At 43.7% G+C, this 22,161-nt stretch overlaps 1 protein-coding gene across 4 annotated transcripts in view; it reads right to left on the bottom strand.

The window, feature by feature from the left end:
- The window catches only part of SRPX2 (sushi repeat containing protein X-linked 2), a 454,362-nt gene that overhangs the window by 109,784 nt on the left and 322,417 nt on the right, over positions 1 to 22,161 (bottom strand). For all 4 annotated transcript variants that reach the window (XM_078688454.1, XM_078688455.1, XM_078688457.1 and 1 more), the window contains 3 exons: positions 14,152 to 14,331; positions 13,575 to 13,708; positions 6,208 to 6,329 (listed from right to left, as the gene is read on the bottom strand). In XM_078688454.1, the coding sequence (XP_078544580.1) occupies positions 6,208 to 6,329; positions 13,575 to 13,708; positions 14,152 to 14,331 (436 nt within the window). The remainder of the gene's footprint in view (positions 1 to 6,207; positions 6,330 to 13,574; positions 13,709 to 14,151; positions 14,332 to 22,161) is intronic.

Genomic DNA, 22,161 nt, shown 5'->3' with positions numbered 1-22,161 from the left:
CAATGAATTAACGTGCACACTGAGAAACGTGGCAACATAACTTTACATAGGCCTGACACTCATATTACTCACGAGAACTGGGAAATGACATACCAGAGGTGGACACAACTATAATTGCGTCTTGAATCGGACATGGGGAATACATATGCATATTTAATCATGCACACATAACATATGATGGATGACACGTAGGGACACAGAACATGGCAAAATTTTACTTTTCCACACCACAGAGGATTAAAATGTCACCAATTGATACCATTGGTGAAAACCTTTATGCATTTGCCAAAACCTGACCTGTTAATTGTGCACTGTAGAGGTAATGACTTGGGCACTTTGACTGGGGTAGGTCTGGAAATGCTTTTAAAGGACACCTTTGAGCAATTAATGGCACTTTTTCCTCAGACTGCCTTGGTATATTCAAATATATGCCAAAGACAGAAATGGAGGTGGTCGAACCAATTTTGTCCACAAATTGAGAAGTCGAGGAAGCATGTAAACAAATATGTTTCAGCTTACATGAGAGACCATGGAATGGGCTCCGTGTACAACAATAACTTGCGTTACTACATGCAAGATATCTACAGAGGAGATGGAGTTCACTTCTCAGATGAGGGCAACAGAATTTTCATTCTGAATTTAAGACTGTGCATTGGTACCTACTTATAAGTACCTAAATGTACCATAAACCCAAAAGCTCTTCTCCGAGCTACCCTACATCTGATCACTCACAATTATTATTTTACTCTAACTTTTTTCACAAATTTTCAACAAAGTACGCTCCCCGGGGCGCTACCCGGTACGCGGACCGGAAGCTAACCTCGCGAAATTTAAAAAAAAATAAATAAATTTCCGCACATATGGGCCTCCTCAGCCACCCTCAGAAAACCTAGGGGGTCAAGATAAGTCTACCGTGCCCCCTTCTACCCATTCTGAACATTAGTTGCCCTCCATCTTGTATCTTAATTCGACCGAAACACAAAATGGTGGACTCCCGTAACGCTTCAGGTTCGCGTACCGGGGCGCTCGCCAGTTCGCGTACCGGGGCGCTCCCCGGGAAGCGCTCCATCAAAAAAGGTGGGAAAGTACTTTACAGAAAAACGACTGGAGACACTTTCACCAAATATAGATTAGCTCATACTACATACCAATCCCTATCATTTTCACAAATTTGATTGAAATTCCATTTAGCCATTTAGCCTGTAGACCTCTCTAAATACCGTGAGGTAAATTACTTCACAAAACACATCTGAAGTGTTGGAATTGACAACCAATGAAAATGTTACTTTCATTTTCTACTTTTTTTACCTGACATTTGATTGGTTATATACCTGAATATATATAAAGGAAGAGAAGGAAACACAGCCATTTTGACTACTACTTCCTGGTGTACATTTCAATTGGATTTTCACTAATCACTTCAACTTCTTTGTAAAGGTAAGTTGTTATTTTAAAAACTGAAGTATATTGTGCACTATCAGTTAATATGATAAACTTTTTCTGATAGTTATATACTATCCCTCTGTAGTAGTTATAGATTTAGATAGACTTCTCTGTTATAGTTATGGATAGAGTTAGGTTTCTCTTGTATAATTATGAATTTACTTACGTTAAATCACATACACTTTTTTATATTCCTACTTCCACTCTGATACTATGCACTGCCCAAAGATAAATTCACTGATAAAAACTGCCTATCTAAAATTAATCCCAACAGTGCCCTATCTCTACTAATATATATTTTTTTTATCCAAATTTCAGGCAACATGGAAGGCGAACAGAAAGTTTCATTTCAAATTGTCCTGCAAGAGAGCAGCCAAGAATTAATTGATCCAAATTATATAGAATTTATGGATGAAACTTGGGACCAAGAACTACTGCAATGTGTGCAAGCAGTAGATGACCTCCTTCAAAATGAGGACATTTTACACACTCAGAGATTACAAGCTATGTTCAATGAAAATGACGACATTTCAGACAGTGAAATGTTAGAAATGTTATTAAATTTTGAAACACAATCACAATAATAAATAATTGCTTAAAAAATAAAGAAATTAAAAAATAATCAAAAAAACCAACAATCAATTAACATACAGTATTTGAAAAGTCTATCATTCTTTTTTCCTTATAGTACGCTCCCCAGAACGCTTCCCGGTTCGCGGACCGGGCGCTCCCCGCGGGGCCCTTTCAAAGCCTCCACATCAAACCTAGGGGGTCAGGGAGGATCAACTATGCCCCCTTATGGTCATTTCCCCCTTTGTTTTGGCCTCCTTTTGTCTCTCGATCCTACCGAGAGACAAGATGGCGGCCGCTCCGGACTGTTTAGAATGTTGACAGACACCGGAGAGCCAATCAGCTTCGCTACGCGAAGTTCCGTTACGCGTCAGGTACGCGAACCGGAGCGCTGCCTGGAGCGCGCTTACAGATATATATCTTTTTTTGAACGTTAATTTCTCAAAATCCACTGGAGCACATATATTGAGACCTAGCAAAGGCACATCGGGCTAACAGTCCCTACAATTTTGCCAAGTTTCGTGCAAATCCATTCAGCCGTTCGGCCTAAAAGTGAGGCCAACCGCCCTATGGAAATTAACATGGGAAAAACACGTTTTGGGACCCCCCTTTTTTCTCGGCCACCCCTTGACGAACCCCCCCCATATTTCCAGGGGCTGCTCAGAAACCAAATGTTCCATTTTCCTGAAAATTTCAGCCAATTCCGTCCACAAACGCCAAAGTTATTAGACATAGAATTTTCAAAAATCCCATAGGGAAAAAATCCTAACTATATATACCTACTGGCGACCGCCAGTAGGTAATATATATATATATATATATATATATACACATAGTAACCTATAAGTCACTCCTATGGCAGGCCTTGACAATCCTGGAGGCAGAGTGCTTGGTTTTGTGTGAGAGGGTGCCCTAGCATGAGCTGAGCCCCTCTGCACCTTTCGGAACCATCTCATTATAGCTGTTCTATGATATAGCCATACCATATACTCTTAAGTGCATTATAATCCTCGCGGTTAATGCTAACTTTGGTTTGGCTTTATCAAAACATGTCGTGTAAGATGTCAAACACTTTGGAATACTACCCCACCCCACGAGTTCTGGCGGCGAGGGTAGCATTCCACCCATCTAGAGGGAGAAAACATGTAGTTGCTGGTAAACCCGGTTAAAGTTAAACAGAGCCCCAGCATCACAAAATGGATGCTACGGCCACAGACACGAGTCTGCCCCCCTGCTGCTGGACGAAACTCTGGCAGGGGAGGCCTGGACAATAGGTTTCCTGTCCAGGAAGGTGCTAGCACCTCCCCAGACAGGCTTTAGTGTATTGGGGCAGGGTGGGTTGCATTCAGTGAATGCTTTTCAGACACCGCCTGGGGCACACAAGGTGCTCCATGCATTTCCCAGTTCAAACTAGTTGCTGGGGCACTCAGCCCCAGCTCTGGCGCGAAACTGGACAATGGGGAAGGGGTGTAACCACCCCCTCTCCTGGTCCACCCATAGGAGGCACCTTAGAGTTAGTCCAACCCCTACACTTACTATAAGAATAGGAGCCCAGTCCCTGAGACTTTAGATTACCCTGGATGCAACTCTGATACATAATTCCTGGACCTTCGACATTCCATTTCGATGGGAAGATGGAAGAAATCTCCCTTGTGGTCAAGGAGTGACAACTCTGTCCAAACAGGCACCAACAGCATCTTTGCCGGTCTGCATTTTCGAGGCTCCCACCGGATCCCGAAGAATCAGCGACACAGGACTCAGACTTCCAGACATCTCTGACGCTGACCTGCGCTCCCAGCAGAGCTGAGACCTGTAGCGGACACGAGAGACATGGGACCGGAACTCCTGGACATCCTGCATTTGTGCGACTGCATCTACTTCCCGAGGTATCCCGAAGTTGTGGTTTTGAGTATTTGAAGCCCCTGCCCCGAGCACCTTTTGCACCGAAGCTCAGAGGCCTAGACTCCAAGAGTGTCCCGTGGGCCCGCTTTGTGCATTTCACCTTGAGGCGCCTTCGCAGTTCCTAGTCTGTTGGCTAGCGAGCCCCCACGAAGCGCCATCTTTGATTTCTTGAGCTTTCCTGGTTGCTCCAGATCTGCTCCCACTCCTCTCCAAAGGAGGAGTCCCTCAGAGCTTGCTGGTCTACACCAAAGCCAATCTTGACATCTTGCGTGGGTTGCTATTGTCAAGGCTTGTTGGGTCCAATCCAGATTCCGACACCGCAGTCAACTAGATCCTTTGTGGGACAGCTTGAATCCACCTCCTGGTCCTCGCGGCTGTAGAGACAAGCTTCACCTCTTTCACCTGAATTCACCCAACATCGGCTGGCATCTTCTCCTCACCATCCTGGCCACTGGCTAGTGAACCAGACTCTGTCTCTTCTGCTTTCAGGTTCTTCACATCTCCGATCCACCCGGACACTTTTCCTATGGTCGCCTGCAGCATTTCTTCGCAGCCCTCCATAAGAATCGACGACGAAACCCGACACCAAAAGACACCTATGCACCCGGCTTCCCTGGGTGAGGTAACACGAGTACTCCAGTGCTCCCGTGGGTCTTGACTCTCAAAGTGTCCTAGTCTAAAAGGGTTCCATCGTAGTTCACCTAGAAGTGCCCTTAATCTTTAAAATTGTAACTTGTTCGTTCTCCATAGAAAGTCAATGGTGATCCGCGGCTGTGTTTAGACACTGCACGGGTCCCCCGTGGGTCTCCTGCATCCTAACCTTTAGTGATTCTAGGTAGCCCCAGCGGTTCTACAGGCCCTAAGCCTGCTTTCTAATTCTTACGTGGTCCTTATACCACTATTTTAGTATATGGTTTGTGAGGTCCCTAGGGCATAACGTATACTGTGCAACTTATCGTATGATAATTAAGTTCCTTGCATTGTACTTTTACCTCTGACCTCATAAAGAGACCAGAGGGGTTGTGTTTAGATTAAATACATATATATATTTGATATATAACTTGTGTGGTGTGCTTTCATTTGGTCATTCAAGAGATTATAATTGGTAAAACAACTTGCTTAACTCGCCTCTAATTCTTAGCCTGAAGGCTGCTCTCCACAGCTACCACTAGGATAGCTTTCTATAAGGTTGCGTTTACAACCAACCATCAATAAGGGTCGTTTGGACTGGTGCAAGATGCCCACTAGAATAGTGGACATCATATACCAGGCCAACTTCTCACATTGGCTGCCTACACTCCAGGAGATACCTGATGATTTGTCTACATGTCAGTCAGTCAGCTACAGCAACCACCATACCTGGTGACCAGGGTTAAGACCTCCTGTGAAACTGGCTTAATGGGCAGCAGCATTGGCAGACTGTAAACAAGTAAACAGAGGAAGGAGAAGTGAAGATTCTAGGCCTTCTCTTACCAGGTTTCAATTGGGTGGAATTTCATCCCAGTCAGGCTCTACTTCCAGAAAGAGCAACTGAACAGATCTCCACTATGCCCTTGCTAACAACGACCTGCTCTCATTTTGAGCTTGCTCTTATAGATCCTGTAACTTTTCCCCTTGCCCTAAACTTGGGGTTCTATCTCTAATCTATAACATTTGCTATTGATCCATTGTTCCCTGCCTTATCTCTCACCATGTCCCAGCTGCTACATACTTTCCATATGGATATTGTAATTCCTCCCCACTCTCTACTCGCTTGCATGTTCCTTCTGCACTTGCCATCACCTTACTTTAACATCTAATTTGTAAATTCTCACTCTGTACATCACTCTGTTGCTTTGCAACTATGGTCTTTGCAAATCACAGACATAAGTGTAAGTAATAGAAGGCAGTGTTGAAGCATGTTCGTCTGCTATTGTGAGCCACCGAAGCGTTTGGCTGAAGGCCAGTGAGCCACAGTGAGGGGATGCAGGTCCTAAGCACCTTCTCACTGTGAGGGGTCAATAAGGCACATACACCTGTTCAAGTACTTCGCCAAATGACAAAGCACTGGCATAATGATAAGTATCTTTGGGTTAGTCTTAAAGTTGTGGTAATTGTGACCTATTGTGTATCAGATTTTCTTGAATTTCAAGGAACAACAAATAGCGTAAGGTGTATACATGAAGTGGATCTGCCCCACTGGAGTGACATCCAGGCGTATATGTACCACATCACCTATTGTGGTATGGTGTGTAGCATCACAGGAGGCCCTTGAAGAAAATATGGGCTTCCTGCCCTTTCATTTCTCTTTACCTGAGGTCGTCAATGATTCCAGCTGACAGAGCGAGCTCTTTGATTCTTCCAACTTCCGAAGGAGGCTGCCCCACCACTTCGATGATTGTTACATGGCGCAGGTCCAGTCCACATGTAGCTTGCTAAAGAAAGAGGTGGAAACGTGAGAAAACAAATGGCGGAAATTAACATTTGCTCAACACATCTTTGTTTGTAAATGCAACACTTATGCTTGATTTCCCAATATCACATTGTATGAAAATAGTATTTGGCCCAGGTGGCCCTGACAGCATGTCCGTGGCCAGGAAGGATGGATAATTATTGAATGGTGTGCTGGTTTCAAATCCGAGGAAAACAGTAGAACTTAGGTTACCTCACTGTGAAAAACAATCTCCATAGTTATGGTGTGCACGAAATTTAAAGAGCCTGCCTGCAGTGGCAAATGTGCACAACACCTGCGATATTTTTATAAAGCCTACTTCTAGATAAAAATACTTACAAATGTAGGTTGTAGGCCAATATTAGAATAAAAGGCTCTGGCATTTTAAAACCCTGCTTAAGATCAGTTTGCCTGGGAAATTCAATGACCGAGCATGGAGCTCCTTTTCAGCAATAATGTGCTTAAAGGTTGAATGTTCTTTTGGGGTTAGCAAGTGATAGGGAACTTCAGTGCTGGTATGATATGATCAGGTTGCTTCCAAACAAACAAGATGCGAGATGCATAGTTCTCAATTCCTTGGACTTTTAAGAGGAGACCAGCATGTAGGCTGTTGCAGGAGTCCAGGTGGGGAATGACCACAACAAGGATGAGTGCGATTTGATTGCCGTTCTGACGTAATGACATAATGCCTTGTCATCAGACATTCATTTGCAAAGTAAAAGATAGCTCACCATCAAAAACCACACCCACTTTGTATACATTACCTACTGGAACTGAAGGAGAGGCCAGTTCCTGAGGCTAAAATTGAGGGAAAGGACCATGAGAATAAAGTTAATGTTTACGCCATTCAGGCAGACACAATTTAGCTGCATCCAGTGATGGATCTGTCACATGCAGTGAGACAAATTCTGAAGGTTATAAGGCTAATTTTCAAGCTTAAGATGGAGCTGAGTATCAGCATCATTTGTGTGGCAATAATACTGTATATGTCTAAGAATAATGCAAGGGGTGCATGTGGACCTTGATTAGTGTATATGACAAGGTCAAACCTGGGGAAACCACACCTGATGTTGACTGTTCTAGAGAGGAATTGATCCAGTTTGACTTGATGGGTACCTTTTTTGCAAGAATGACTCAAACCACAGCAGCAATATTTCACAGATGGCTTCAGATTTAGCCGCACTATCAAGTAGCATTGGATGGCCGGTTAGTATCAACGGCATGAGAAAAATCTAAAAGGATGAAGGTGGAAGGGATACCATGGTGACAGTAACATTGTTGTTCCTTGATGTTTAGTAGCGTGGCCTTCATGCTATGACTTTTTTAAAAACCTGACTCAAAGACATTTTGGAGGCAAGGTGACTAGAGGTAGAAGGACAATGGGCAACTGACAGTTTCAACGGCCTTAGCAACACATGGTAGACCAGAGATAGGCCTATAGCTAGATAGATTGTCAACGTCTGCAAAGACTTTCTTTGGTGTTGGTGTTGATGACTGCATGTTGAGGGGTGAGTCTACTTGGAAGCAGCAACTGATTAGACTAATAAAGATCAGTGTACGTCATGTGACACTTGAAATAATAAGCTTTGTCTTGCAGAGGTCGCTGGATAGTGAGATTTATTTTTTAAGGAGAACGGAATTTTCTTCTTTTTCTTATGTAGAAACAGGCGAAAATAAACAAAGAGGGATGTACAGGTATATAAGGGAGGGAAGTGCTCCATGGGAGTGGAGAAAAAGTGTGAGCATGTGTCCTCATATCAATGTTGTTACATGATGAATAACCAAAAGTTATCACAGACGCCTGTTGATGGCAGACGAGATGACAGGACCTTAGACACCTTCTGCAACAGTTCTTTGGTCAATTCTTAGACTCAGCAGTGTAGGCCCGAAAATATTTCTTCCTTGTCCTGATGCAAGCTAATTTTTAGCATCTGGAATATACACAGTATATTAGACTCATTCCAGGCATTTTCAGTGCTCTTCCTTTGCAGTTCTTTGGAGGAGACTGCATCTACAATTTAGTGTTTGGCAAGAGGTTGTATTTGCGGGTGTAAATGGAAGAGTATTGGGAGCCATGGATAGTTTTGATTACTGAGGAGCTAGGATACCAGCAGGTGTTTCAGATAAGAAACATTTATTTCAGAGAGCTGTTGGGTTAAGGCTTTGGACTGTGTTCTAATCGGGTTTCTCCCTGAGGTGAATTGTCCAAGGTCGTTAGATCGCTATCAATTCAGAATTTGATCAAACAGTCTGTTGGGCATGGCAGCTGTTTCATTGCTAGGAACTGTTCAGGTATCGGCTGAAACAGTAGATCAAAGACAGCGGCCTCCACCATGTATTGGTTCGATAATCAGCAAGTATGAATGACAAAGACCACAAAAGGATCTCTTCCCTTTTGTGAATGCCTTACCATCCCAAATTGCGAGTCAGTCATTTTTATTATTAACAAATTGTATCGCTTTTTGAAGCATAGGTACAACAACAAGATAAAGACTATTGACTGCACCCATACCACCTTTACCCAAGCCTTCAAGCAGTTAATTTGAATCACCTTCTTCAGGAGTCGCGCCTCCAGGCTTAATCAAAAGACCATAGTATTCCCCCATTTGCCCCAAATATTAGCAAATTTGTGGGGGTAGCCCCATGCGACATAAATAAGTTCTTCTGTTTGGCACACCAGTCCATACCTGTCCTTCAGTCCGATAGTGTCAGAGGGTGTTGACATTTCTATTTGTTTGCAATGTCTAGTTTAGCAATCATTGTCACAAGGCCCACAAGTATTCAATCTTCTCAGGCTCCCCCAGTTTCATCCAGGAGACCCAGAAAAGCCAACTTTGACATCAGCACAATCGTTCTATCCAGCACATGAAATACAGACTGAGTGATAAATGTGCAATAGAGCGCCACAGACGGACACTGCCAGACCATGTGAAATAAATCAATGGTTGAAAAGTAGCAGTGGGTGCAGTGAGAGTCTGACAGAATTCCAGCAAACCAGAGCCGCTGCAGTGTAAAATAAGTTGTGTGCAGATAATGCAGTTGTGTCAGTCGTAGGCACAAAGGTATAGTAATCTTGAGAGGGGACATACAGGCCTCAGACCATTCAGTATCCTCCAGATCGTCCAGCCATTGCTCCCACATGTGTTGGAGAATCCTGTGTGCTTCCGGGTCATTGCATACCAGGAAGCAGTAAATCTGAAAGGTACCACCACGGCTTAGGCATCCCATAAGCATCTTCCCCTTTAGTGGACTGAATTCAGGCAGATCAGTGGGCTCTGCATGGTACACTGACTGTCGCCCTCAGACCCTGTCATAAAGCGATCTGCAGCATTTATTAAAGGCTATATGATGGGGCCAACCCTTCCACAGAATGGAGCGAAGGAGGGCTGGAGCCTAAGTAAACCAAGTGTTAAGTATGAGGAGCGGGAAATTCTGCAATGCGTACAGGAAGCTTGGGAGTATCCTCATTTTGTGCTAGCGAGTCAGTAATTTTTCAATGTTTTGCATCCAGATTTCGAGATTTCGATTTCCTAATGTATCGCTATTTTAAAGGGATGCCTAAAACTCAACCCCTCCAGATAGTGTTTCTGTATGGAGTCATAAAGCCATTTGAGGAGCCTAGCAACTCCTAAAATGGCTTGAAGTACATTGTAAAAAACATTTTTGCATTCGCTAAAAGTGATGTGGACTATTTCCTACCATACAAATATTTCACACGTTTAGCATGCAATTCCCATTTGCTTTTTTAGAAAAAAAAAAGATGAAAGAGGAATATATAACACAGGATTATCCATGTAAGAGAGCTAAATTATGGAGCTCGCACAATTTTTATTGTGCTGCACAGAATGGGTTCAAATTAACTTCCTAGACCTAGTGGCCTTGGGCCTAGACTCAAAACCATAAGGCTCCTCGACCTAAATCGGTAAAGGAACCAGAGGGAGTATTCACTTTTTACATTGCCAGTCACCCTAATTCCTGAGTTAACTTGGCGACATCTCAAATCGCTAGCTCAACTTTTGGAGTCAATAATATGTTGTCAGCGAAGACAAAATATCTTAAAATTGAGACCACTGAACATGAAAGGAAGAATATCCTGTGGTTTAGTTATGGCATGTATTTAAAGCTCAATGTAAAGATAAATGACTGTAAGAAAGAGAGGATGCACCTGTTTTTATTTATTTATTTATTATGCTTGTAAAGCGCGACAGCTACCCAAAAAGGGTTTCCCGGCGCTGGAAGATACTAAACCAAAGAGCTGATCTTAATACTCGGAGGAGAGGCAGTAGGAAATTACTGATTAAAAAGCTATGCTTTTATGGCTCTGCGGAAGTGGGTGTAACGAGTTTCCAAGCGTAAATTCAGAGGGAGAGAGTTCCAAAGCTTAGGGCCCAACAGGGAGAAAGATCTTCCCCCGATCCTTGCTCGGCGCACTTTGGGCACGCAGAAAAGGCCTTGAGATGAAGATCTCCGGCAGCGAGCCGGAGTGTAGGTGTGCACGAGGTTTTGTAGGTATCCGGCGGCATTTCCCCATTTGATTCTGTGCATAAGGCTCAGTGTCTTAAATTTGACTCTATTTTCGATTCTTAGCCAATGAAGTGCCTTAAGGTGACCGGACATGCGTTCCGTTCTGTGACACTTGCAAAGTAATCTTGCAGCAGCATTCTGCACAAGTTGAAGGCGTCTCATGACTGCCTGTGATGACCCCAAGTAGAGGACATTTCCGTAGTGTAAACGGGAGGTGATTAAAGCGTTGACCACGGACTTCTGTGTGTTGTCAGGCAACATCCAGATAATTTTCCTGAGCCACCTCAGAATGGTGAATCAGATAGATGTTAAGTTAGTGACTTGGGGCTCCATAGCCCCATCATCTTGGCCATCATTCATGAAGGAGGAGCTTTGGCGAATCGAGAAATAGTGATGCATCAGTGCCGCTGCTTATACTAGTTCTATTAATCTGTTAAAAAAACTTTTGTGACACTCATTTGTAAACCATTTACCAGTCGAACCTTTTCATTAGGGATAGTGATGAATTTTATATCAATTTGCCCTGTTCAGTAGCCTTCAAAGAACAACTGAAATTATTCAAGTCTAACTCTAGTACGATATGAGTCTGCTCATTATGGACCATAGACTCATCAAGTTTTGAAAACGTCAACTATATGTCGTGTTTTAGTATGTGTTTTAGCAAAACCATTTGTAATGTTCCATATGTGGTTATAAAAAGTCACTTCTTCACTCTGCAATGCCAGCATACAACCTGTAAATATACGATGCTTACAGGCCTTCGCTCGTCAGGTCCTTCACCTAGCCTGTCAATGTTCTTCAGAAGAATGATGTAGTCTCTTTCGTATGAGGATGATTTCTTCTACTACTTTTGCTGTTTTGAGGCAGGATTGTCTAACCAAATAAGCATTCTTTTACCTGTGTTAGAGGAATTCATATAGTGGTATTTCTGTTTTGCTTATGTCACTTTTAGCCTGGCTAATTGATTTGCTACAACATTCCCCACGTATAAATGCTTTGAGGCCATCAGAGACTATGTTGACGTCTGTGCACTCAAAGTTTGCAATGCACACTCGCATTTCAGCCTTTGATGTTGCCAAAATCTGCTTCCTCAAGTTAGACCCGAAAAAATGACCACCAAGGTATCTTAGTTTCTAGCTGTGGCCGTGAGATATTGGTGACTAGTGGCCCATGATCATTACAGGATCGATAGAAGAATGTGAGAGAAATATGAGAGAAATATTAAAGTAACCAATTATGTTTATCTGAAAATAAGGTATATTATATATTTACTGTGAATTCTCTTCACTAGCTGTCAACCAGATCACAAGTAGCCATGGTGTCAACTGAAATCTCGGCTCCAAACATGGGGAGCGAGAAAGGTTGGCCAGCTCCAGAATTAGTCTTACCAAAATACCTGACTCATCAAAATTAGGCCTGTAGAAAGGCACGCGATAGTAATCTTGTAGTAGAAGTATTACATTGTAGAATAATCCATCCACGGTGACCAGTCTCTCTACCATGACATAAAAGTTAAAAACACGAATTACAATGCCTTTTGTATTAGAATTCTGTGCATTGGCTAATGTGTTTTGTCACCAAATTGCTGGAAGATGTAATAGTTACTACAAGTGAAATGGGTTTCCAATAGGTACGCAACCTCTACGCGTTATGACTTTAGATATTGCTGGATTCAAAACTTTCTGACAGCAATGGAGTCCATTAACATTCAATTTTGCTATTTTTATCACCCAAATGGCGATAAAATGAAAATAAACGGAGTCTCGCAAAATGTTTGTTGTAGAGCGCTTTTGACTACCCCTCCATTCATAGTGCACAAAGTAAAAAAACTATATTTGTGTTGTATTAGCTTCTTTAGTTGATCCTTTCTGTTCTCCTCTAACTCTCCCAACACCCACGCCTTTCTTCTCTAATGCCACATACATCGTTCTGCCCCACCACCTACATAGCTGCCAAGTTTCCCAGGCCCATAAGTGAAGTGGTAGTCCAGTGCAGGCATTTGACTTTGAAATCTGGGACTTGTAGTCCTGTTTTATAATGGAATAATCAAGACTACATGTCCTAGAATTAAAATAATAAAACCTGAACTGGACAGCATATCGCACGTTACCCTGAGAGACCTGACAGGGCTGCACCAATGGGGCCCAATGTTTAAAAGTCAGAAACTGCTTTGCGACCCTACCAAAGTTTAGCACTACACCTGACTCACAAATCAGCCACAATGCAAGAACGGCATTGCAGGTAGCCATAGCTAGACATTAACATTGGTTCATATACAGGAAGCACAATTCATTTTATAACTCTGGCCAATGGCTGCAAATGCAAGGAGTGAGCCCTGATATACATAATTTGACATCTTTTTAAGATTTTTGTCAATAACCCGTGAATAACCTATACACTTGTTCGGAGCCACGTTTCAACATATACAGGGCCATAAAATCCTTTGAAACAGCTTCTAAAGGCATTGTGCATGATACATCACATATAACATTACTCATGAACATAGCTGATGTGGATATTTAGGACATAGGCCACCATTATCTAACCCCAACTTGAGAAGGATATTTGGAATTCCAGTTTCATTCTAAGCAATACCTCTTTGCAGCAGTAGCATCTCGCATTCTGTCTTCTTTGTCTTCAAGCCCCTGCTGATGATCATGTTCTGTAATTGCCTGAAATTAAATATTTGAGGAGACGCACTAACCTGTAGGATGGTAATCTGCATCTTGTAGAAGCGGTCTGTGGATTCTGGAGCTGAGACGATGAGGAGTCTTCGTTTTTCATAAAACTGATCCAAAAGAGCTGCCGCAGAGTTCACGTCGACAACGATTTTCATAGCTGGCGACACAACGAGGAAGGGGATATGAAGGAAGTTAAGGGGAACTAGTAACCGAGTTGCTTTATTTAGTTAAAAAAACTTCTTTGCAGGTAGGAAATGAGGTCAATCACAGCTCCAGAGGTCATTGGCACATGGACAATCCAGTCACCACTAATATCACAACGGAAAGGTTAACCCCCTCATTATGCATAGCCAAGCCAACGTTGTATATGGAGCAACGGTATACCTTTACAGAGTACTGAACTGAAAGGTTTGGCAAGCATTAAGAGCACACCATCAACACGGTATGTCGGAATGAAAATGAATTCCCTGACAACTATTCCTCAGGGTTACATCTTCAGGAGAACCCACCTATGTACTTGGATTTAAATTGGGATTCTGAATTTCTACATAGATGGATTAATTTATTTTTCAATCTAGACTTATGTTATTTTACACTTACGCACACAGATGGGCTCAAATTCTGACCAGGCTTGGCTGAATTGGCAGACTCTTGTAGGAGGGCCTTGGCGCTCGTATCCACCGTCACACTGGTACTTGCACGTGGCGCCATAGTTGTTGCCAGCTGAGCTACATGTGATGTATCCATGGGGAGGCGGTTTCAAAACTGGGCACCTTCTCACTACACGTGCAACAGAAAAGCCACAAATCAAGAGACATCAGGAGTTGATGAGACTTTATTAATTCTGAAAAAGTACAATTTGGTTTTGATTCTGCTTGCACGTCTCACACGTTTTCAGTTTTCATATTTACATATCGATAGCTAGTTCACAAACAGACCTAATGTATCCACTATAGACTTGGAGTTTGAATTGAGTATGCCCCTTGCTCATGATTTGATGTGTTTCATTTCTATCCCACTTTCCCTCTCCTGATTCGGTGGCTTTCTTCCCTATTCTTGTATTCGTCCTGCCCATTTGACGACAAACAATGCTCTGCAGTGCATGAGGTACTGCTTTTTGTCCCCCTCACAGTCTCTTCCTGCTCCCTCCCCTCATCTCTTTTTACTCGCTTGTGCTCTCTTTACTTCAAAATAGGCCGCCCCCCAAGTAGCTGCTTCTCTGCCAAGCCCAAGTGTGCTCCACATGCCACCCCGTGTTGTATGTATTCTAGGCATTATCCCTCCCTCCTTGCTCCTTCATTAGTCATGAGGAGCTGCTCAAACCTCCAAATAAAGGAGAACATTGGTAAGACTATGAGCACAAAAGACAAAGGTTCCACACCCATGAAGCACGACAGCACGACCAGCAGAACACAGTTGTTATCATCCAGGCAACAAGGTTCACAAATATATGAGCAAAGAAAACTCCAACCCATCTTTTGATTGCCAAAGAAAATGTATGCAGACAACACCCAACTATACCTTAAAATCTCCTCCCCTGAGGATATCCGTCTACACAACACAACTTTGCAAAAAAAATAACTGGCTAACCAGAAACCACCTTAAACTCAACCAGATTAAAACCGAATTCCTCTTAATTGCCCCACCAAATAGATCCCTCGACATCAAAGATCGGATGAAACACTTAACAGTCTTCAACTGCCTTCCACACATTATAGATTCCACAAGATCACTAGGAATTACACTTGACAAGAATCGCAACATGCAAGAACACATCAGCTCAGCCACCAGAGGAGCAAACTTTCAAATGAGCATTCCAAGAAAAATAAAACCCTTCCTCCCCTTCGAAGACCTTGAATCAGCGGTGCAAGCGCTAGCTATCCCCAGATTAGACTATGGGAGTGCTACCTAATGTGGTTTGCCGAGATCCAAGTTGGCTCCACTAAGGGCATCCCTTAACTCTGCTGCAAGGCTCATCACTGGATCGAAAAGGTACAGCCACACCACTCCAAATCTGAAGGTACTAAACTGGCTCCCTTATGAGGCAAGGATTCAGATGAAAATTGCTTGCATGACCAAGAAAGCCCTACACTTCAATACACTGAAGTACCTAGCTGACAAACTGGAACTGTCCGGCAGTGGCAGATCATCTAGACACACCAACAACCTTACTGTTGAAACTTCAAAAATTTCGAAAAAAGAAAACTTAGAACTGAGCCTTCTCCGGATTGGCCCCTAGAATCTGGAACTCCCTGCCCCCTGAAATCAGATGATCCCTTCAATCACTTCATTCAAAAATGAAGTGAAACTGCTTTTAATGAACAAATCTCTACCCTGAACCCTCAAACTCATTCTCTGGATATTGATCTGCCGCTGTTCTCCAACCAGGGCTTGCACGCTGTCTGAGTACTGGTTTATAACTCACTGTCCCACTCCTGATTTGCAACTGACATTGTCAGCGTTTATGTTTCTTGGTTATCTATTTTCTACTTATTGAACTAGTCTGTAAAGCGCTCCGATACCCTTCTAGGGTCAAATTTGCGCTATTTAAAACGTTATCAATAAATAAATACACAAAGAAGCAGGCAGAAGCTCACTACTGTGCTGCAGCGAGGTCACGTACCACTCTCGCCCATCTTTTCTTCTCTTCATTGACTGCCAGTTGAATTTTGTATTTTTTTTTTCAAAGCCATGGTCATTAGGCACAAAATTACCCAAGGCCAAGACCCTGCTTTTTTACTGGCAAATTATGTGCTTTACACTCCCTCTGTCTCTCCTCATTCTAACAACACTGTTCTGTTAATTGTCCCCAAGGTGAGAACTGCTAGCTAGGGTCAAAGAATTTTGTTTGTTACCACAGCCAGAGAATGGAACCTCTTACACACTTTACTGCATTAATTACTGTTACTTGCAAGCTTCAGAAAACAATCGAAAATTCTATTGTTTAGAGAAGCTTTCTCTTATCTTTAAGCCTTTCATCCTTAATCTACAGTGTCCCTAGAGCACTTGCAATCAGCGTCATGAAACTTCAGTGGAAGTGTGCTTTTTAAATCCCCCAACATAAGCAAATAGGCAAAACATTAAGTAGCAGCCAAAAGGCGAATTTACCCCAGCCAAGACCAGTATCCAAAGCTCTGGCTGCAGCAACCCCAAACACATCATGGCCAATGACAGTCAAGACGCCCAACACAAGGGAGAACTCAGACAGAGGAGGATAACTTAGAGAGGACCTATCACCATGAACAAGAAAAGAGGGAAACAAAAGAGGAGCCTTGTAATGCACAGCAAACCCTGCCATCAAATGCAAGGCAACACCTGAAACCCAGAAAAACTGAGAATGGCCCAATCCAAAACAAAAAAACTACCCAACACATAAAAACTGTTTAACGACAAAGAAAACTCGGATGTTCGAAGTCCAATCATATAGACGAAGCCAAAAAGTCAGATTCTCTCATGGGGACCAGAACCACTCAAAAGGAGGACTGCTGATTAAGGATCCACTCTGTAGCTAGAATAGAAGGTGAGCAAACCAGGTGGCACTCAAAGTACATGAAGACAAAGGCATCAGAACCGGTGGCGGTCAACACATTGAATTCTGCACAACAAATCCAGGAAGCTCAAAGAACTGAGCCCTGTTGGTCCTAAAAGTAAAAAGACACAGGAGCCAACCAGGAAATTCACCAGTGCACCCCGTGGAAGCATGGTCAACCAACAATTATGGACACACATTGGTATCTTGAAAAATGCTCCAAAGAGAGCCGTAGGAACTGGTGCGAATGTCCAGTACAGAGACATGACTGATCATCCTATCATGCACCAAAAAGGCATCAGAAGCGCAACCAAAACCCTGTATCCAACCTGCTCCAATAAGACACCAGCCAGAAACCAAGAGACAACTCTGCAGATACAGGCAACAGATTAAAATGCTGCATGGTCTCACAAGCCAACAACACCTCTCATCACAAGTAGGAGGAATAAAACCAACAACAAAGCTGACGTGCAACCTGCAGGAAGAAGTCTGTCAGACACCAGACAAAAATGCCTCGGAACTAACAACTCAAAGAAGCGCCACTTTCAAGCAGGATCCATGGCACAAAACAGCACACAGCTGACTGTAGAAAGAGCTCACCAAGGTCTACAGCTGAGCGGGTGGCCTCTGGCCAACAGTACCGTGACAAGGGGACAATTTGAAATTGTCACCGACATTCTAGTTAAGGCAGACGACAAAGAGCCCAAACCCAACAAGCCATGAGGGAGACACGCCAACCATCTAACAGCAATAAAAAAGCCATAGGGAAAATGTGAGCAGAATTCCAATGGGGCACTCAAGCACCCAAATGAGGATGCACTTCAAACTGATCATCAAACAGAAAAAAACTTTCCCTATTATTGGCCCACCAAAAGGGGATAGCCCTTTGAAGGAGTCCTCTCAGGCAGGGAAAATCTTAGGGAAAATTGAGACCGCAGGTTTCATGAGGGTGTGCTAGGAGGCAGAATGCTTCATGACTAATTAATGTAATGAGGAAGGGATAAGGGAAGAGCAATGAAAGAGAACAGCCACATGAGATGATCTATTGAAACTGCAAAAAACCAAACCCTGCAAATAGAAACTTTTGCTGTAGAGAACAAAAAGCTGATGTAAAATTAGACAAAAAATCATAATTTTCAATGTTATCAAGTGAAAAAGTATGAATTTCCCAAAATTCCATGGTCTTATAATTTAAAACACCTCTAGTACTCAGAGGAGAACAGCCAGGTCTTGAAGGCCATTTGGAATTCCAGAAGTGAGGTGATGGTCTGGAGTTGCATGGGGTAGCTGTTCTAGGTCTTTGCTGCAATATCGGAGAAGGAGCTTCCTCCACTCCTGCTTCTGTAGCTGCAGGGACCATAGGTAAGTGAGAGAGAGACATACCATAGTCTTCTCGATGGTTGGTGGAAGTTCAGGCGGTAGTTGATGTAGGCTAGTCCTTGGTTGTGTAGTCTTGCGTGCGTGTAGTCTTGTGTGCGTGGGTCAGCAGCTTGAATTGGCATCTCTTCTGTATGGGGAGCCAGTGGAGCTGTCTGAGGTGGGGTGTGATGTGAGTTAATTGAGGAAGGCAGAGCATGAGTCTGGCTGGGGCATTCTGTATGCTCTGAAGTCTCTGTAGGAGGTGTGTGGTAATTCCTACATAGAGGGCGTTGCTGTATTCCAGTCAGCTGGTGATGAGGACATGTGTCATAGTGCGTTTCCTGTGTAAGGGTAGCCACTTGAAGATCTTATGTAGCATGTGCAGGGTGAGGAAGCAGGTGGAGGAAACAGTGTTGATCTGTGTTTTCATGGTGAGCTTGTAGTCAATGATGATTACGAGTTTTCGGGCGTGGTTGGAGGGAGTGGATGCGGGTCCTAGGTTAGTACTTCCATCTTGTCTGTATTCAGCTGTATGCAGTTGTTCTTCATCCAATCAGTGATGCTGATCATGCATCTGTGAAAGTTGGTTCTGGTGGGGTCGTCAGTAAATGAGAGGATGAGTTGATTGTCATCTACGTAGGAAATTATGTTGAGACCGTGGGATCTGATGATGTTGGCCAGGTGTGATATATGCGTTGAAGAGCATGGGGTTAAGGGATGAGCCCCGGAGGACACCGTAGGCAATCTCCTTGGGTTCGCAGGTGAAAGATAGGAGATGGATCCTCTGGGTTCTTCTGGTGAGGAAGGTGGTGATCCATCTGAGTGCTTCCCTTTGGATGCTGATGTGGTGCAGTCTTTCGGCCAGTGTGTGGAGGGATATGTGTCAAAGGCTGTCAAAAGTTTGAGGAGGATCAGAGCTGCTGTTTTTCCTCAGACGAGAAGGGTGTGGATGTCGTCGGTGGCTGCAATCAGGGCAGCAGAAACCAGATTGGGCAGTGTCAAGTAGCATGTGTTGCCTGTTGATGAACTTTTCCAGTACCTTTGCTGGGAATGGAAACAAGGAGATTGGCCGGTAGTTTTTGGGTTCGCTGGGGTCAGCGGAGGGTTTTTTGAGTAGTGGTCTGGCATTGGGAAATGTTGCAGTGGAGCTACAAGTATTGAGCAGGGTGGTGAGTTCCTGGCTGATTCTTTGGTTTCCGCGGTTGAATATGTGGTGCTGGCATTGGTCTGTGGGAGCTCTGTAGTGGATGTATTTCAAGGTGGAGATGGTGCACTTGGTGGAGAGGAGGTTCTAGGTTGTCAGTATATATTTCGTGTCGGTTGCGGTGTGGTGTATCTGTTGAGGAAGTCCATAGGTGTGGATTAGGGTTTGAAGATTCTGTATATGGTTGCGATCTTGTTGTGGAAGAAGTCGGCAAGGTTGTCGTAGTGCTCCTGTGAGGGTGAAGTGTTGTTTTCACCGGCAGCTGGGTTGGAGATTTCCTAAACGATATTGAAAAGTTCCTTGGTGGTGTTGGCGCTGGTTTTGATGTGTACAGCTAGGGTTGTCTTTTTTGTTGCTCTCAACAGGTGGTGACAGAGGTCTTGAAGGCTGCTCTGTCGAAGGTGTCCTTGCTGGTGTGCCAGCTATTCTCCAGCTGTTTGCTCTCTCATGTCACTTTTCTGAGTTCTAGGGTGTATCAGCTGGCCTTTTTTTAAGATTTTCTCTGAATGTTGCTTTTGATTTGGATGATGCTGTTGGTGCAATTGGTGATCCAGGCATTGAAGTTCTTCACTCCCTGTTCCAGATTGGTGCGATAGAGGGGTTGGAGGTGTTGAAGGCGTCAGTCCAGCTCATCGTTGAGATTTTGTTCCACCTCCGGTGAGAGGGGCTGATGTTCTTGAGGGTGGCGGTGCTGGGACTGGAGATGCTGAAGTGGACGAAGGAGTGATCGGTCCATGTGAGTTCTACGACCTGGCTGTATTTGACGCGGTTGATGAAGGTGAAAATGGGGTTTAGAGTGTCGTGTGGTGTGTGTATGGTTGTGGAGAATCTGGGTCAATCTGAGGCTGCTTATACTGTTGATGAGGTGTGCGGTGTTGTTGTTGTAGGGGTCATCGATGTGGAAATTTAGGCCGCCGAGGAAGATGTAGTCCTTGGAGTCTAAGGATAGGGGCTCAACGAAGTCTGCGAAAGTGTTTCAGAAGCTGAAGCATGGACCTGGGGGTCAGTATGCAAGAGTGCCACTGATGGTTGTCTTGTCGTCTGTGTGGAGCTTGAAGTTGAGATGTTCCATGGGGTAATGGTGTTGTCGGTGGTGCACTGTCTCTTTGTAGATTATGGCGGCTCCTCCCAGCTTTTTGGTGCAGTCTTTGGGAGTGATTTTATATCCTGCCGGGATTGCTGTGACAATGTCTGGGGCGGATGTGGGGTTGAGCCAGGTCTCAGTGAAGAAGACAATGTCTGGTGCGAGGGTGGTGATGAGGTCCCACCATTTGGCAGAATTGCTTGCATAGTGAGTATGTGTTGAGAAGGGTGCATGTGAGTTGGTGTTTTTGTTCAGATGATATCTGTGGTGTCTTTGGGGTGGGGCTGGTCGGTGGGCTGGTGTGTGTGCTGTTGCAGTGGGTGCAGGTGAAAGGTCCTACTGTGGAGCATGGGTCGGCAAGGTGGCAGTGTTTTTTTTGGGTGTCGAGGGCATAGAGCTCAGCAATGGTGTAACTGCGGGGATTGGGAGGGCCAGGGGTCGTGGTGCTGGGCATGGTCAGGTGCGGTTGGGAGCAGACGAGCTTACCTTTCTGTGCCCGCGGTAAGCCTGCTGCATGCATCAGCTGCGCGGTTGCACTGAGTACTGTAAGTGGTTCGGTGTTCAGCATTTGTTATGTAAATGCAACATATTCATATCATTATTTTTATTGCTTCTACCCCTGTTGAAGTGGGTTATTTCCATGGGAGCAAAGCAGAGCAGAGCAAAAGGAGTTCTGTGAACAAGAAGCTTTTCAATATTCGTATGAATAAAACAAATTAAAAATTGGAAGTAACATGTAGTATTGATTTATGAATGGAGTCTCTGAAGAAATCTGAGTGTGGACTTAGAAAATATGTGGATAAACTTTCATATCAATTAACACCTATACGACCCATTTCTCTAGCCATTCAAGAATTGAAAGTTCACTGTACAATAAAATGTATCCTGTGCTACAGAACTGGTCGCTGATTTCTAACAATAGGTTCTCAGCCCCCAAATATTGATATTGATTACATGGTTTATTTATAATTTCATAGTTACAGAAAATAACGACTACAATAGCATTAATAAACAGGGAGAGGATGTCTGACTGCAGATGAGGGCTATTCCTTCATCTCCCTTTCTGCCACCAGATCTAAAGTTCAGTTCAATGCTTCCTTCCCTCCCTCGAGGCAGGTGAGGAAGGTGAGGCATCTCCAACCGAGCCTTCAAGCAGCCTACCTTCCCCCATCCCTTTTTTTTTGTATTTCAATTCTTCATTAATTTTCTATTACCTGTCCAAGCATGCATCAACGTTTTTGAATAGTGGCCACAATATATAGCAACATAATGACATCAACCAAAAGTCAAGCATCACTTCAGTGATCATATATACCATCACGCCCCTGAGGAGCCAACAGTAACGAAAAGCAGAACAATAAGCAGAGATGTAGAAACTCAGACAAGGAAAATGAAAAACGATCGAATTGTAAGTGGGCTTAGGAGGGGAAACAA

The sequence above is a fragment of the Lissotriton helveticus genome, chromosome 4_1 (genome assembly GCF_964261635.1).
Source record: "Lissotriton helveticus chromosome 4_1, aLisHel1.1, whole genome shotgun sequence".
Taxonomy (NCBI): Eukaryota; Metazoa; Chordata; class Amphibia; order Caudata; family Salamandridae; genus Lissotriton; species Lissotriton helveticus.
The sequence above is the reverse complement of the archived record's forward strand: the minus strand, read 5'-3'. Positions and strand labels throughout refer to the sequence as shown.